Below are 15,874 nucleotides of genomic sequence, written 5' to 3'. Positions count from 1 at the left end.
GAAAAGAAGAAGCAACTTCTAACCACAAATTGTCAAATTTATATTTTTTCTTGTGATTTTTTTTTCTGTCCTTTTTATTCACGAAGGACACGAAGTTTATAAAACTAAGTTTATTCAGCATAATTTTTAATATTGTTTAAAATGACTAAATATGTTAAATATGCAGATTTAGTCAAACAAACTACAGAATACGCTCGTCGTATGAATCGCCTCAGTAATCGAATTTTTGGAGAAGTTGTTAGACCAACAAATAGTAAATCCATGAAAGTAGTTCAACTTTATAAGTAAAATTAGGGTAGAATAATTATTATTGCGTATTATAACATTTATATTGTAGAGAAGAACCAATAAATTTGAGAAAAGATGTTCATGCTTATTATCCAAGACATATTGAAACTGGCAAATTAATGATGAAATTGCGATACTACGGATTATACCGGGATGAGCACGAAGACTTTAAAGATGAAATGAAGCGCATGCGAGCACTAAGGGGGAAAGTAAAACCCGAGCGGAAATTAAAAAGTTGAGAGCTGGCTAACTTGATTTAAGTTCATATAGTCAATTGTGTTTTTGTATATTAGATGTCTTTAAATACATACTGAGTTATTTATGGTTTATTTATAAATATAAAATAAGAAATTACAAAATGCTTTTTAGAGGAGTTTTTTGGTAAAATTAAAATTATATCACTTGGACACTTCACATATTATAGTTCTTAATTATAGCTCTTCCTTTTTTACATTTTGTTTCCTGTCCTTTACTTTAGGTTTATTTGACTGGTTAGTTCTCACTTCTGTTTCACCTTTTGAATGTTCAGTTAAACATTGTATGTCATGACCCTTCAAAACAATTTTTTGACATAGAAATGTTTTAAGAGGTTCACCACCCTGATAATTAAAATACCACTCTTCAATGTTACCCTCATTTTCTTCTAATAATGTTTCACACTAAAATATCTATAAAAGTAAAAATGATGATGTATTATATTGGATTCAATATTAACCTGACTTTTCATATTAGTTATTTCAACACTTGGCTTATCCCAGAGTTCATAGGGAATTCCAAGTTCAACTTTGACTCCTTTATCAACTAAACCATGTAGGGTTTGAAATGTTTGACTCATCCCCTTGGCAAATCTGGTACTATCTTGCCGTTCTTTATGAATGTTATATTCTAATATTTTATCACACACTCCATCAAGCGATTCTATTAAGCGAAGTTCTGATTTCTTATATTCCTTTTTCTTCTTTGGTTTGACATCATCTACTGAGTATCCTGTTTCTATCACGTCATGAGATTTCCCTGTCTCTTCTAATCGATTTTGTAATTCGATAGCCAAAATTTTACAAACTGACAAAATAAATGGAGATTTATAAAGAAAACATATTCAGCTGAAATAGCATACCTTCACATCTGTTAGCATATTTAACACCTTCATCTTCTTCAGTTACCGATAATACACAGCTACAAATAGCTAACAAAATAAAAATGTTTATAAAATGTAACAATACCATGTTATAGAAAGTGTATTAAGTATATAAAATCTAAGTTAATTCCTACTTTGAGAGAAAAACTATCAAGGTAAAACTTTTTTCATAGAACAGCAATAAAATATAAAGTGAACATAAAATCTCTGATAAAAGTTTAAAAAAATTTGCAAAGATGCAAACAAAAAAACTGAGGTTAGTTTATAAAAATTTACTATAGTCAATCACTAGTCAATGGCTCCATAGTCAATGGTGAATGTAGGGAACTCTGGTATAGAATGTAGTATCGTAGTTAGAGTAGATCACAGGAGTAGATGTCCGGATCTGATCCTATTGATCCAGATTTTTGAATAAAAGAATTTTGTAGGGCGGATCTGGGCGGATCCATCTTGAGAAGACGGACAGCTTGACATTTGCCGAAATCCGAAATCAAGAAGAATTTATTCATGACATCTTGACACAAGACACATCTTGACATACATATGATTTGTGACATTTGATTTGTTATGTTTTAATTCTATTATAAAATTCATTTTTTGTATGCTAAGTTTAAATTATTGGGCTAAGAAAAACATAAAAACAACGAGAAAAAGTAAAGGTGTTGTTTTCGTGTTCCATGTGATACTCTTTGAATGATAAGAAACCCCGGAAACCCTAAAAATGGGTTCCAGAGATAAGGACAGCAAGGGTATCCAAGTTATATTTAAGGATTTCTTTAAAAAAAAGGGACAAATAGGTATGTAAATGTAACACATATGTAGGTTGTTTACTAATTATTAACAGTAATTAAAGATACTATAGTTATTTATATGTTCGTATAGGAAGTCATAGTGGCAGGAGTGATTTTTCTTTGTCACAAGAACTGATTAGAGATATTAGTAAGGAATCTCCTTTACAAATTCGATTGAAGACTTTAAAGGAATTGTGTGTAACTGTTGAGCGTGAAAAATTAGCTAATGTAGGTTAAAATACTGGCATATGAAATATACTCTACTATATACTTTACTAAGTACTTTTATTATTTGTTAGAATGTTGTTGAGAAACTCTATAGCTGTACGGAAGATCTCTTTGACAAGAGTAATCCAACAGAAGTGCGTCATATGATTTTTGCTTTTACACAGTCTTTAATAAAAGGACAAATTGAAAGACTAGAAATAATGAGAAGTCAGTATTTCAGATTAATCAAGCATCATGATCAACCAGAAGATATTGGTCAAAGATTAGATTTATTAATGACTCTTACTGAAAATGGTAATTGCACAAATAATTTATAGGTAATTACTGAAAATGTGAAATTTTTAGGTCGAAAAGTAAAGTTTTTTGAACAAGAAATAGGCACTTTCTTATTAAATTGGCTTCCAGAAATTTCTCAAGCTGGTCGTATAGAAGACTATTTAAATATGATTGATAATATAATTCATTTTAATGCAGCATATTTAGATGAGGATATTATTAATGGAATTATACAGTAAGGAGTTGTTTAGTCTTCCTTTAAATTTTTCATGCTCTATATTTTAGACATATATGCCGATTATGTGGACCCACAAATCAATCTACAACAATAAACCTATGTTTAAATATAATGTCCAGTATTGTGGCTTATAGCAATATGTCTCCTGATGCTTTACCAATATTTATTGGTGCATTATGTCAGACTGTGGTATCTGAAAAGTATCATCATGAAAGTTGGAGGGTATATGTTTTCTTATATTTTAATAAACAATTTATTTGTGCTGCATAGGATGTCCCACTTTTTTATATATTAATTTATTGAAATACTTTGAAAGTTGATTGCTAGTACCGCATTTACACAATGAGTGGAAAGTGAAGCCAAAGAAAAGAAATTGGAATATCGATCTTGCATAAGTCTATCCTTTTGGTTCAACAGGATTTTCGTGAGCTCGCGCCAAATAAAATGATCTGATTCCTCTACTTCATTGCTGAACGCTGTCATCTGCCCGCGCACTATTTTAAACTCTAAATATGAATAACGTATAATATTTTTTTAATTGGTAATCACATTATTTCAACCTGTTATTTTAGATAAACGTGTTTCACGGTAGTGGTGGGCAAAACCGTTATTTTTAAATAACAGTAGAAACTGTTACTGTTATTTTTATATAACGGCTTAAAATAACAGGTTTCTGTTATTTTTTTACTTTAATGTTAAACACCTAAAATATCATTCGCATTGTCCAAATTGTATTAAAATCATAAAAATCTTCATATTTATTTCTTAATAAAAAATAATGTACTTAAAATATAAAATTTATAAGCAAATTAAACTCCATTATAATTTTTAGAATATGTTGATTATATTATTAATAATTAAGAAAATAATTATTAAGAAAATCAATATTACTAATAAAAAAAAATGAGCTTAGACAGTCTTTATTTATTTAAGTAGTTAAAAAGCATGTGATATTTGTAATCACCAAAGTTCTAATTCATTTAATAACTAAATTTCTAATCATCATTCACTATTTCTTGATATCATTATTGGTGACAGGCAAGTAAAATTGTCTTTGAAAAGTTTTAAAACGTAGCAAAAACAATGAAAGTACATATTTAAAAATATTAATAAAAATAACTAAGTAACTGAAACATAATAACTTAGTTCTGAAACTTCCACTGAAACTTACAAAACAAAAACTTTAAAATGTAAATAAATATATAAAAATAAATTTGCAGAAAGCAAAATAGTAAAATAAACTTGCTCAAAACGATTCTAATAACATAAGCTTAATCAAGACAATTTTCTTCAATTCAGTTATAATTAATAATTAATTTTATTTACCAGGCATTATTAATGCCAAAAAATACCCAGAAATCCGACAAAATAAAACTACTTTCAAACTATTTTACGCAAAAAAATATGTATTAAAAATTAAATAATTGAATTCTAACGCCACCGTACACCGCGATCGACCCACACAGGCGAAAAAGCTATTATTTTCCAACTCTGCTTATCTCGGCCGCTGCGCCGCCCGTTACGCTCGTAACAGGTTAAAAATCAATGTATCTAAAACAACCGCTTATTTTCTATACGTTATTCCCAACCTGTTGCGGGCCCAGCATCGACAATCGACCGATGCAGTAGCGTTACTTTCCCACTCCGGTTATCTCGACCGTCAGGCGTTATGCCCGCAACAGTTGCAACTGTTTTAAAAAAGTTGTTTATTTTATATACTGTTATTTTTAAGCTGTTGCAAGCCCATCGACCGATGCAGCAACGTTCGCCGTGGCCCCACTTCGTTGTATCTCGACTGTCGGCGCGTCGCCCGTTATCGATGGTAGGCGAAATAACAGAGTTTTCATACTAGTTGTTTTTTGGAATGGGCTCTTTCACTATATTTTGGAATTCGCATAATTGAATAAAACAATTAATTCTGGAATTTTCTGCTATCTCACTTTCGAAAAATTTGAAGTCGTTCTTAAGAAAATAAATAAAAACAAGAAAGCCCAGAATAAAAATCCGCACTTTATTTTTAATACGTCACACCTGGCATATTGAAAAGCGGCAACACCGTCGGGCCACCATGCTGACCTCCATAACAAGGGGCCGTCCTCTGCCGGAAACACTGCGACCTGTGAGGCCTATTGTGTTTGTTCCCCTTCTATATCTGCACCCATTCTCCTATCCCTGTGCCTTGCATTAGCTTATGCAGGTCCTTGATAGGATGGGAGCATAGTTCCTCCGGTTCTAGCCAAGCTTTCCCAAATAAAAAGTGTCGCTTGCGATCCAGAGCCTCGGAATGACATATTATGTGCTCCGCTGTTTCAGGATCTTTATCGCAGAGTCTGCAGCAAAGACTTCTTTGATACAGGTTGAGCTTGTTCAGGTAACACTTGACAGCAATGTGTCCTGTCAAGAGGCCTGTTGTAATCCGCACTTTATTCCTGCTAAGCATTAGCAGTTCTTTTGCGGTTTTAGAGCTAGGTGCTTGGATAAAAGCCTTGCTGTGCCTGTGCCCCTGTCTGTTTCTCCAATGGACATTGTGCTTTTCCCTGATCCAGAGTTTTAGTGCACTACGGGCCATACATTTGGGTATTTCCAGTACTGGCTTTGGACCAAGATAGGATGCCGATGATCCCTGCCTAGCTAGCTCATCGGCTTTTTCGTTGCCTTGGAGGCCGCTGTGGCCCGGCACCCAGAATTTTCAATTCTGGGTGCCGGGATTTAATTCTGTTCCTTCGTGCCAGAGCTCCCAGTTCACCCAGGCATTCCCAGACGAGTCTCGACGATACCTTTGGGTTCATAAGCGCCCCAAGTGCCGCCTGACTGTCTGAACATATATTGATGAGCTTACCTGAATAAGCTCTTCTATTGTTTTCTCTTGCACATTGTAGAATGGCGAAGATTTCTGTCTGGAATACGGTTGAGTGTTTACCCAAGGAAAAGGATTAGCTTGCCCTTGGTCTTTCCCCAAATACTCCAGCTCCTGTTCCTTCAGTGGTCTTTGACCCGTCTGTAAACCAGGTTAGTCCATCTTGAAGGAATGTTATATCTGTCCCATTCCTCGATTCATTTTGTTCACCTCGAATGGTTTGTGGTAGTGATAAAGAGGGGTCATTTGGTCCGATCTCATTTGGAGTAGAGATCCTCCGATAGAATCTCCCATCTTTAAGTGTCCTGTTTCTGTCCTATTTCCCAGAGACAAGACACTTTGTTGTCGATGGAGTTCCATTCTTGCCTCCGCCTGGATCACTATGTGAAGAGGTTGATTTCATTGCCCCTGTTATGCTCAGACAAGCAAATCTTTGCATTTTACTAAGGCTGAGCATTGTTGTTTGTTGCGTTACCTTAGGCCACCATACCAAGGATGCATATGTTACTGAAAGCCTCACCACTATAGTGTACAGCCAGTGCACCATCTGTGTTCTGAGGTCCCAGATTTTTCCATGAAGTCGTCTTACTACCGCTAGTGTAGTCACCGCCCTCCTTGTGACATTTTCCAAATGTCGGTTCCAGGTACCTAACCTAACCTAACCATGCTGACCTGCGTAAGGTTATCAGATGACGCCTTTCCGAATCCAGGTTCTGGTACGACCATGATGGAACAAATTATCAAAAAATAACAATTTAAAACTTAAAATTTGATTACAAGCTTTTACAAACAGAGTAAACAAAAAATTTAACCTCAAATTTATTATTCAACATGCACGTCAGTCTTCTATTTCAGATTTTGTCCTTGAATTGGGTATTTTATTTTTTGTGAAAGAGCCCATTGCTTCGAGCCGCATAGGATTTCGTGGCGATGCAGAGCGCCGACTTCGTATCACGAGCAGTCAATCTCTACGTGTCGTTATTTGATATCTGTTATTTTTTAGAAGTTGCAACGGTTTCGTTATGTTATTTCCAAATAACTGTTGTAAAATAACAGATAGTTAAATAACAACCCATCTCTATTTCACGGCCATGTCGGATCGTGTGTCACGGCCTTCAATTTTTGCTCCCATCGCGCGTAAAGACGTTTCACAAGAAAGTTTCACTTGAAAAAATAGCATTTTAAATTTCAATTTAGAGTGCCATGACCATTTTTTTTTGAATATGGTTTATTTAAAAGTACAACGTGCGATTCATAACGACTACTTGACTCGATATACCAAATGTGTGGTACGAAATTATTCGTAAAAAAATGCTGTGTACAAATATGCTAATGAGCCACCCCCGTTCCGTTAAAAAAAATGAATTATGATTAAAAAATCGGTTTGGGCAACTTTTAACTTTAACTGACCAGGAAAATATACTACAGACCATCGAGATAATTTTCCAAAGCTCCTTGATTAAAAATTAATGGTTTTAACACAGTCATGGCATCATAGATTGAAGTTTAAAATGCCATTTTTAGTGTGACAGATTCATCTCTTGAAAATACCGAGGATTTTTTCATGAAATTTGAACGTTCTGCTCCAAAAAAGTGGGACAGGCCTAGATCATATAATAAATACTCTATAGTAATTTTTGTAACCATTTTTTAAGATAATGAAAAACCTGTTACGTACTCACATGGGTCATTCAACAGTATATACAATGTGTTGTATATTACAAGAACCATCTTTAAAATTTCAAATAGATCTCCTCAGAGGTGCTGTATTTTTTACGAGAATGGGGTTATGGAGTATTGAGCCACTTCCTTATGTAAAATGCCCACCTGCTTCAATTTTGCCATCGTTTTTGCACGTATGAAAATTGTGAAAATAAAACGAGATAACTTGTATTTATTTAGATTTTTCTAGGCGGTAAAATGTAATCACCCTGCTGTAGCTTACGAGGTAACTTTAGGCGTTCAGCAACTTGTTAATCGTTATGGCTTAGATTTACTGGATTCTTCTTGGTCAGTGATTCTACAGATTATATCTCATGTATATTTTATTACAAATGCTGGTAAGTTTGGTTGCTTTGGTTTGGTTGTATCAATGTTCACAAAAGTTAGAAATATTATCAGTTAGTTACGTTATTTGATACGGACGTGACGGCCAGGTCGCAGCGACCTGCCGTTGCGTTGGCTGGTCGGATATATTGCGTACATAGATGCGGCCAGATGAACGACCAGTTTCAGCAGAGTTGTCAAATCTAACGATTTTTTAGGTTTTACCAATTAGAAAATATTGTTTTCAGAAATGTTAAAATATCCGAGTCAACTCTGCCACCTGGTCGTCAGTGCGTTTGAGCCCTTAGAACTACTTTTTAAAATATTTTTAAATGGTATAAGGTATCTGAAATAATCAAATACTATTATTAAAGTCGTATTTTTGTAAAGGGACAACCTGTATCTATATTGCATTTTAAGTCTTTGCGATTAAAATAAAGTAAAATTTGGTAAACTGTTACCTCACTTAAATAACGGTTTATAAATAATACCAACTTATACAAGGCGTTTAAAATAAGTGTCAATAATTACTAGCTTTAAATAATAGCAATTACTTTTTTAACAATTTTAGCACGCTTATGACGTCGTATCTTTTTTAGTAATTTCTAATGTTTTCTAATAGAGAACCTTCCAGAACAAAGAAAAAATATATTCAACTTTATTACAGACATTGTGATATTTCTGTGGTATACTTACGCAGTGTCTCGTATTTTTTAGTTGTTTATTGAATTAGTCACAATCTGTTATTTGTTTTAAATAAATTTGAAATGGCATGATTCCAGGGGGCATATTGAAAAATAATTAAAAATTTGAATTATAAAAATATGCATCATTTTCTACTAAAATCTGAAGAATTAGTTAAAAGGAAGTATAATACAATTTTATAGATATACTGCAAAATATACAGAGCGTCCCAGTTAAAATAATCAAGTTAATGCCAATTTAAAGCTAGTAATTATATTTGGAATGTATTTTTAGACACCCTGTATAAGTTGGTATCAATATCATTATTGCCGCGCAATATTTCATCGATAAGCAAACTTTATTGCATACCTATTGGGTTTTAAAAACTTAAATAGGTTTCAAGATATGAAACATTAAAATCATTAGTGTATTTTAACAAAAATTAAAATATTTTTCAAAAACAGCTAGATTTAAGTGAGATAAACCTAGATTATATTTATATTTATTTTAATCTTAGAAAAATGTCATTACGCATTTAGTCAATATACAGTGCCTTATTTAAAAAAAAATATATTTTATTAGTCTATTTGGTACTGTATCATATGAAAATAATTTTAGATTATAGCTTGTAGCTCTAAAGGCGGCTGCATATACAGACGTTCTCACGCATTACTTGTACGCATGTACAGGGTGGGTCAAATTGGACGCTTTTAAAGGGAAACACCCTTTTCTATAGGAGATAGATGAAAACTAATATCGGTGTCTGGAGCTCAATTTTGATCAAAAACATGATGGTGAAAACTGCACATCGATATCTGTTACCGTTTCGGAGTTACGGGGTGTTTTTAAAATGTTCAAAAATGTTTATTTTTAACAAATCGCTGTAACTTTTTTGCTATGGAAAATTTTGTATTTCTATGAAAACATTTCCAAAGCACCTTTTTACGTAGAATTTAATGGTTTAAGTATAATTTTTTTAAAATTAATAATTTAGGAGTTATCAACAGAGAAATTGATTTTTTATTTGGGACACCCTGTATATTTTTAATTAACTGAAAAGAACTTAAAATTACCTTTCCAAAAATAACTTAATACTAGTAGGCTAGTTAGTTAAATAACTTTTAACTAGTAGGCTTTGGACCCCTTATTGATGATATGCCCCTAATGAAACTCGAAAACATATTTTTCCAGCAATACGAGGCACCGCCTCAGAACGCTGAAGTTGTCAGCAAATTTTTGCAGCCAATTTCAAGAATAATTGAATAGCTATCCAAGATCCCAGCCGTCTGCCGTCGAGGCCGCCGGACTTAATGCCTATGGTTCTAATCCTATGGACATCTTTGCAGAAAAATAAAGGTCCTTATTTCTAAATTGCCCGTATAATCTAGACAATAATTAGAAATACTTAGCAATTATGAGAGGGTATCTTTTACCCCTACTGAGTTAATAAATTCCGCGAGAAATGTTCAAAAACGACCCCGTCTGTCCATATAACAGAAAACGGTTGATATATCGAACACCTGTAGCAAAATCCCATGTCTTGGTTTGCTATTTATTTTTATTGATTAGATATAGTTTAAATGTGTTCATCTTGGTTAAATATAGTTCAAATTGTTATAAAATTCTGCATCTCTCAATGCAAATATTATTTTCGTTTTAATTGATGTTCACAGCTAGAATTTTTTTGCATTATAGCCGGCGCCGTTCAAAGCCTACTTATTTAAAGTGGACGAATTTTTATATACTCTATATCTCGAAGAGGAATCGAGCAAAATAACAAGTGTGCTATATTTTTGGAAAGGTAATTTTAAATGCTTTTCAATAAATTAAAAATATACAGGATGTCCCATATAAAAAATTAAATTTTCTGTTGATAACTCTTAAATTATTAACTTTAAAAAAATTATACTTAAACCATTAAATTCTACGTAAAAAAGTGATTTGGAAATGTTTTTATAAAAATACAAAATTTTCCATAGCAAAAAAGTTCAAGCGATTTGTTAAAAATGCACATTTTTAAAAACACCCCGTAACTCCGAAACGGTAACAGATATCGATATGCGGTTTTCACCATCATGTTTTTGACAAAAATTGAGCTCCAGACTCCGATATTGGTTTTCGCCTATCTCCTATAGAAAAGGGTGTTTCCATTTAAAAGCGTCGAATTTGACCCACCCTGTACAGGGTGCCCCATTTTGGTTGAAATTTTGAAGTCATACGGTATCTCCGTTATTCGTGAAGATAGAAGGGTGCGGTTTGCACAAACCTGTCCCACTTTTTTGTCAAACGGAAGATGCCGTAAACAAAATTTGCATAGGCCTGTTCTTTTCGGAGCTACAGGGTCTATTTGAAAATTTTGCAATTTGGGCCACCCCCTGTATCTCTGTTATTGTTAAAGGTATCAAGAAGGTGGAAACCGTATTGTAGAACTCTTTACGTAGAACACATAGTCTGTTATTCCAAGAAAATAATATTTTTAAAGATATGAACTAAAGTTATGCTTTCTTAAATGGAACACTCTGTATATTTATAAATTATATGATCTGGCTTGCCTAAAGTTTCTCAAAAATATATATCACGCTATATTTATTTTCACTATTTACGGCAATATTTAAAAAAAAATATATTAAAGATCATATTTATTAGTAGGCCATGATTGATAATAAAAGACTAAAGAATTATTAAAAGTATACTGCTATCTGTCTCCTGTTTTATTCTGAGACCAACTAATAAATTCTTTATATAAACTCACCGGCAAAAAAAACCGGCCACTAAAAACTAGACCCAATTTCAAAGTTGGATTTCTCACGAATCGCTCATTAGATTTTGATGATTTTTTTAAAATTGTAAATTAATTCCTTCTTAACGTATGCTACGTCAGCAATTTTTATTCCGAATTTATTTTGAGCATATACTGGGCACAACAATAAGACGAAGTTTTTTGCCCGAACTTTGTAACACCCTGTAGGGTGCAGCAGCGGTAGTAGCTATAGCTAAATTAAATCACATTGTAGCCTCATCTTTTGTGAGCATTTTGTTTTTTTAATCACCACATTATCTCTTTTTGTGTTGAAGATATGCCATTTTAAAACGAACGTCTCGGAAAAATGCTTCGCAGGCAGAAAGTTTTATGTATAAATAGTCAAGGCGACGCGACTTAGGTGAAAACGGATTTATGAGTATTTGCAATATGACAACAACGGTTGTCAAATTAAAAAATGCCATTATCTGTAACGGATGTTGCTCGTATTGTGGCTTTAATTGAGGATGGGCGAAGTCAACGTTATGTCTCCGATACCCAGAGTATATTTCGAACCACAGTTCAGGATGCTTGGAATCGGTATATCGAAACGGGAAATTTCACCAGGCGAGTGGACACTAGATATTAGTCCCTTAAAATTTATTTAACCTTTTCTTTTATTTTCATGTTTTAGTTAGTTTTCAGATTAAACTTACCTACGTTCTGATGTTTGATTTGTTTTTAAAGATTTTTTCGATGCGTTTGTTTTAAAGCAGCGCATCTCCAATACAAACAGAGATAATGTCGTGATTAAAAAAACAAAATGCTCACAAAAGATGAGGCTACAATGTGATTTGATTTAGCAATAGCTACTACAGCAGCTTAACCCCATCTGCACCCTACAGGGTGTTACAAAGTTCGGACAAAAAACTTCGTCTTATTGTTGTTTGCTGTATATGCTCAATATAAATTCGGAATAAAAATTGCTGACGTAGCATCCGTTAAGAAGGAATTAACTTACAATTTAAAAAAAAATCATCAAAATCTAATGAGTGGTTCGCGAGAAATCCAACTTTGAAATTGAGACTAGTTTTTATATAGTGGCCGGTTTTTTTTGCCGGTGGGTGTATTAGGGAAACTTAATTCTTTACTGCTATTTGTAAATCTTGGAAGCTATCGTTCAGGAACTTTTAAATATTCCTTTAGCTAATTTACGTGAAAAAATACTTTTAACAAGATGGGGCTCCCCCTCACAACTTTAAAAATATTAGAATTTTGTTAAATTATTATTTCTTTTTCTTAAATCAATGAATTGGAACCAATGGACCCATATGATGGCCGCCCTGATTCCTGGGATTTGTCCGTTCTCGATTTCTGATTTTGGGGATTCTTTAAATATGAAATATATCGTGGCAAGTACAACAATGCCGAACCCCTGGAAAATGCTTTAATAATGCAAGCTTTTAGATATTTGCAAATCCATTCCGGTATAATAAATTTCGCTATAAAAAAGAAAAATATATTCAGTGGTAACAATTCAAAAGTAAAATATATGACTCCCAAATAAAGTTTTAATATGTGTATGACTATTTTAATAAATACCATTTTGATTTTTTTGTTATTTATCACGGTCTACTATTAAGAAAATTATATTATTTAAATAGGCTGTACTTAAACTGCCGTTAAACGGTAGCTTACTAAAATGCCGTTAATAGGTATGACGTCGTTGATGTGACGCACTTGACGGCTTTATGAAATATAGAAATTTTATAAGGACTAACCAACGCTATCCACCCCATCAAATAACCGACTTAACCAACGCAACTAACCTCGACACTGATAAAAAATATAAAAAACAAATATAAATTAGTAAAAATCAACCAACCCCACCAAATAACCAACTAACCAATGAATTAACACCCTCCAAATAACCACGCTAACCAACCCGCCAAATAACTAAACCAATCCAACTAAAAAGAGTGAAACCAATGCAATAAGATCACGCTATAAGCAAAAAAAAATATAAAAAAGTCTTGAAAGTCGGCGTGAGAATTGAACCACTTGCAGAATGCTTAAGGCTAGGCATTACTTTCCGCCGACATGAACGACGTCACAATATCTATTAGCGGCATTTTAGTAGGCTACCGTTTAACGGCTGTTTAAGTACATCGTTTTAAATATTGCTGTAAATAGGGAAAATAAAATAGACTGACATGTATTTTTAAAAAGCTCATAGCGAGACGGATCACATGATTTATAAAAATAGAGGGTGTTCCATTTGAAAAAAACATACTTTAGTTCATATTTTCAAAAATATTTTTTTCTTAGAAAAACAGACTGCCACCGTATTCTACGTAAATCTTATTGTATTCTACGGGAGATACGGGGGCTGTCCCAAATTGCAAAATTTTCGTAAAGACTCTGTAGGTCAGAAACGAAGAGGACTATGAAAATTTTGTTTACGGCATCTTCCGTTTGACAAAAAAGTGGGACAAAGGTTTGTGCAAACCGCACCCTTCTAGCTTTACTAATAACGGAGATACCGTATGACCACTAAAATGGGACACCCTGTGGGACAGCTCAACGAATGTTTGTATGTCTGTAGCCGCCTTAATCGCTCTTAAATGAATCCAAAAGCCACATTTGTAAAAAAATCGAACGGTTTAACTATAATATTCCGTGACAAATTACATGAATAACCATGAGTAGGTACTTTTAAAATTTCTTAACTTGAACTTATGTGATAATATTACATTTAAAATTGTTCCTTATTTTAAGAACCAAATCCACATAAACTTGACATTAAACCAAGGATTATGGAGATTATGAGTGTAATGGAAAATTACATTGAAAAGTTACAGTACAATGGAAATTTAAAAAGTTATTATAAGTTAGTGGAGGAATGTGCGTCTGATAGACCTGATGATTCTGTTTTAAGACTGATAAATTACCTTGCAAGAAGTATAATGCCAACGCAACATTTATGGATGACCAATTTATATAATTTGCTACACAAATACTTTAAAAAGGATGTTAGAACTGAAATTAGGCTAAAAGTATTGAATGTATTAACTGATGTTTTTAAACTGTATAGGTGAGTGTGTAAAGTACCGAATGATCGAAAAAAAAACGTCGTCAAAGACGGTTGCGGAATGATAATTTTACCGAGGTCAGTCTCTAGATGTAATTTACTAAAAATTAACATAAAACTTGTCTAAAATTAAGACTAATTATACAGGGTCTGGCAATAATGTGTTAGGAATCTGTAGCTCCTAGACAGGGGTGGATGGGGAAAATTATCCCGTTTTCCCGATATGGGAAAACGGGAAAATTCCCGGTGGGCCGGTCCTGATCAGAGCTCAAAAAAGATTGGATTTGTAATTGTAAAATGTCTTTCTCTGGGACACTTATAATTTTAATAATCATCTGTTGTTTGTTCGGTTTAAACAATTTTATTATACAAGGTTAGTCTATAAGTGCAAATATTTTCAGGGCTGGTAGATCTCAATAAAATAAACATAACATATTCTCTTTATCGAGTTTCAAATAAGCCCAATCGAGTTATTAAAGTGTGGAAATTTAAAAAAAATATTTATTTTTAAAAAAATTTGGGCCACCTCAATTTTCCGGTATTTGTATCTCTTTTAGTGCCGTAATATCAGAGATTAAGAAACTATACCGTGGGGAAATTTGCGCTGAACAGGAAGTTCTAAAAAGTTTTCTAAAATATACAGGCAAATTTAAAAGAATGCTCGATTTTTAAAATCTTTTTGCAAAAAAAACCTCATAGACGTGTTCTTGGGATCGAAATATACCTTCCCTGAAAATATTTGCACTTATTTAAGACTCACCCTGTATAGTTTTACCCACTATTCTCTTATTAATAACTAATAAATATGACAAGCAAAAAAAAAGAATGAATAGCATTAGGTAAATTTAAATAGTCTCGATCTAAATGTATACTAAGAATACGGTAGCGCAGATTGACAAATGGGGGCCTCGGTGCAATATTTTTCGAGCTCTCCTTTGTAAAATGGTAGACGAATTTGACGCAAACTCTGCGGTTGACGGATAAAACATATCTATGCTTGGCTTGAATTGGGGACGGACTAAAAGTCAAGTCTGAGAACTAAAAGCCAAGTCTAAATTGTTGATTAAAATGTTGCTAAAATGAATTTGCTAAAAATTACTGAGACAGCAGAGAAGAGTTAAATAAGGTATAAACTAGATTAGATAGTAAAATATTAATATGTCTCGAAAATTTAAATATTCTTATTATGGACAAAATGGACTGTAACATAGCATTACATCAGAACACATTTATATCCACTGCTTAGGTATAGCCTAGGTTTTTTCGTTTGAGTGATGGCATTATCATAAGAGATGTCAAATGTAGAAAGATGTCAAATGTAGAAAAGTATAGAGGCAAAGTTTCGTGATAAATGCGAAAAAAATGCTGCAGTTTTAATGGCGACCGCGGTTCATTCAGTTAAAAATACGTATACACGACGAGGCTGCTGCTGTAGCAGAAAAGAGAGAATTTCTTTCTACAATGTGTAAGAAAGTATATACCCGAAAAGCTAAAAGT

General features: G+C 33.2%; 3 protein-coding genes across 4 annotated transcripts in view; 2 read left to right on the top strand and 1 right to left on the bottom strand.

The window, feature by feature from the left end:
* LOC115879431 (28S ribosomal protein S33, mitochondrial) lies at nt 1–722 on the top strand. The gene is made up of 2 exons (XM_030896265.1): nt 1–284; nt 338–722. The coding sequence occupies exons 1-2, from the start codon at nt 142–144 to the stop codon at nt 525–527; spliced, it is 333 nt and encodes a 110-aa protein (XP_030752125.1). The 5' UTR covers nt 1–141; the 3' UTR covers nt 528–722.
* LOC115879430 (protein canopy 4) lies at nt 600–1,864 on the bottom strand. The gene is made up of 3 exons (XM_030896264.1): nt 1,406–1,864; nt 1,004–1,350; nt 600–947 (listed from the first exon to the last, which is right to left on the bottom strand). Exons 1-3 carry the CDS (start codon nt 1,512–1,514, stop codon nt 720–722), a joined length of 684 nt encoding a protein of 227 aa, XP_030752124.1. The 5' UTR covers nt 1,515–1,864; the 3' UTR covers nt 600–719.
* Nucleotides 1,865–1,943: 79 nt separating this feature from the next.
* The window catches only part of LOC115879429 (tuberin), a 47,284-nt gene continuing 33,353 nt past the window's right edge, over nt 1,944–15,874 (top strand). For both annotated transcript variants that reach the window (XM_030896263.1, XM_030896262.1), the window contains exons 1-8: nt 1,944–2,223; nt 2,309–2,445; nt 2,517–2,739; nt 2,791–2,956; nt 3,007–3,181; nt 7,472–7,672; nt 7,729–7,876; nt 14,065–14,380. In XM_030896263.1, the coding sequence (XP_030752123.1) occupies nt 2,148–2,223; nt 2,309–2,445; nt 2,517–2,739; nt 2,791–2,956; nt 3,007–3,181; nt 7,472–7,672; nt 7,729–7,876; nt 14,065–14,380 (1,442 nt within the window). In that variant the 5' untranslated portion in view covers nt 1,944–2,147. The remainder of the gene's footprint in view (nt 2,224–2,308; nt 2,446–2,516; nt 2,740–2,790; nt 2,957–3,006; nt 3,182–7,471; nt 7,673–7,728; nt 7,877–14,064; nt 14,381–15,874) is intronic.

Source organism: Sitophilus oryzae, unplaced genomic scaffold (assembly GCF_002938485.1).
Source record: "Sitophilus oryzae breed Bouriz unplaced genomic scaffold, Soryzae_2.0 scaffold_1576_pilon_pilon, whole genome shotgun sequence".
NCBI lineage: Eukaryota > Metazoa > Arthropoda > Insecta > Coleoptera > Curculionidae > Sitophilus > Sitophilus oryzae.
The sequence above is the reverse complement of the archived record's forward strand: the minus strand, read 5'-3'. Positions and strand labels throughout refer to the sequence as shown.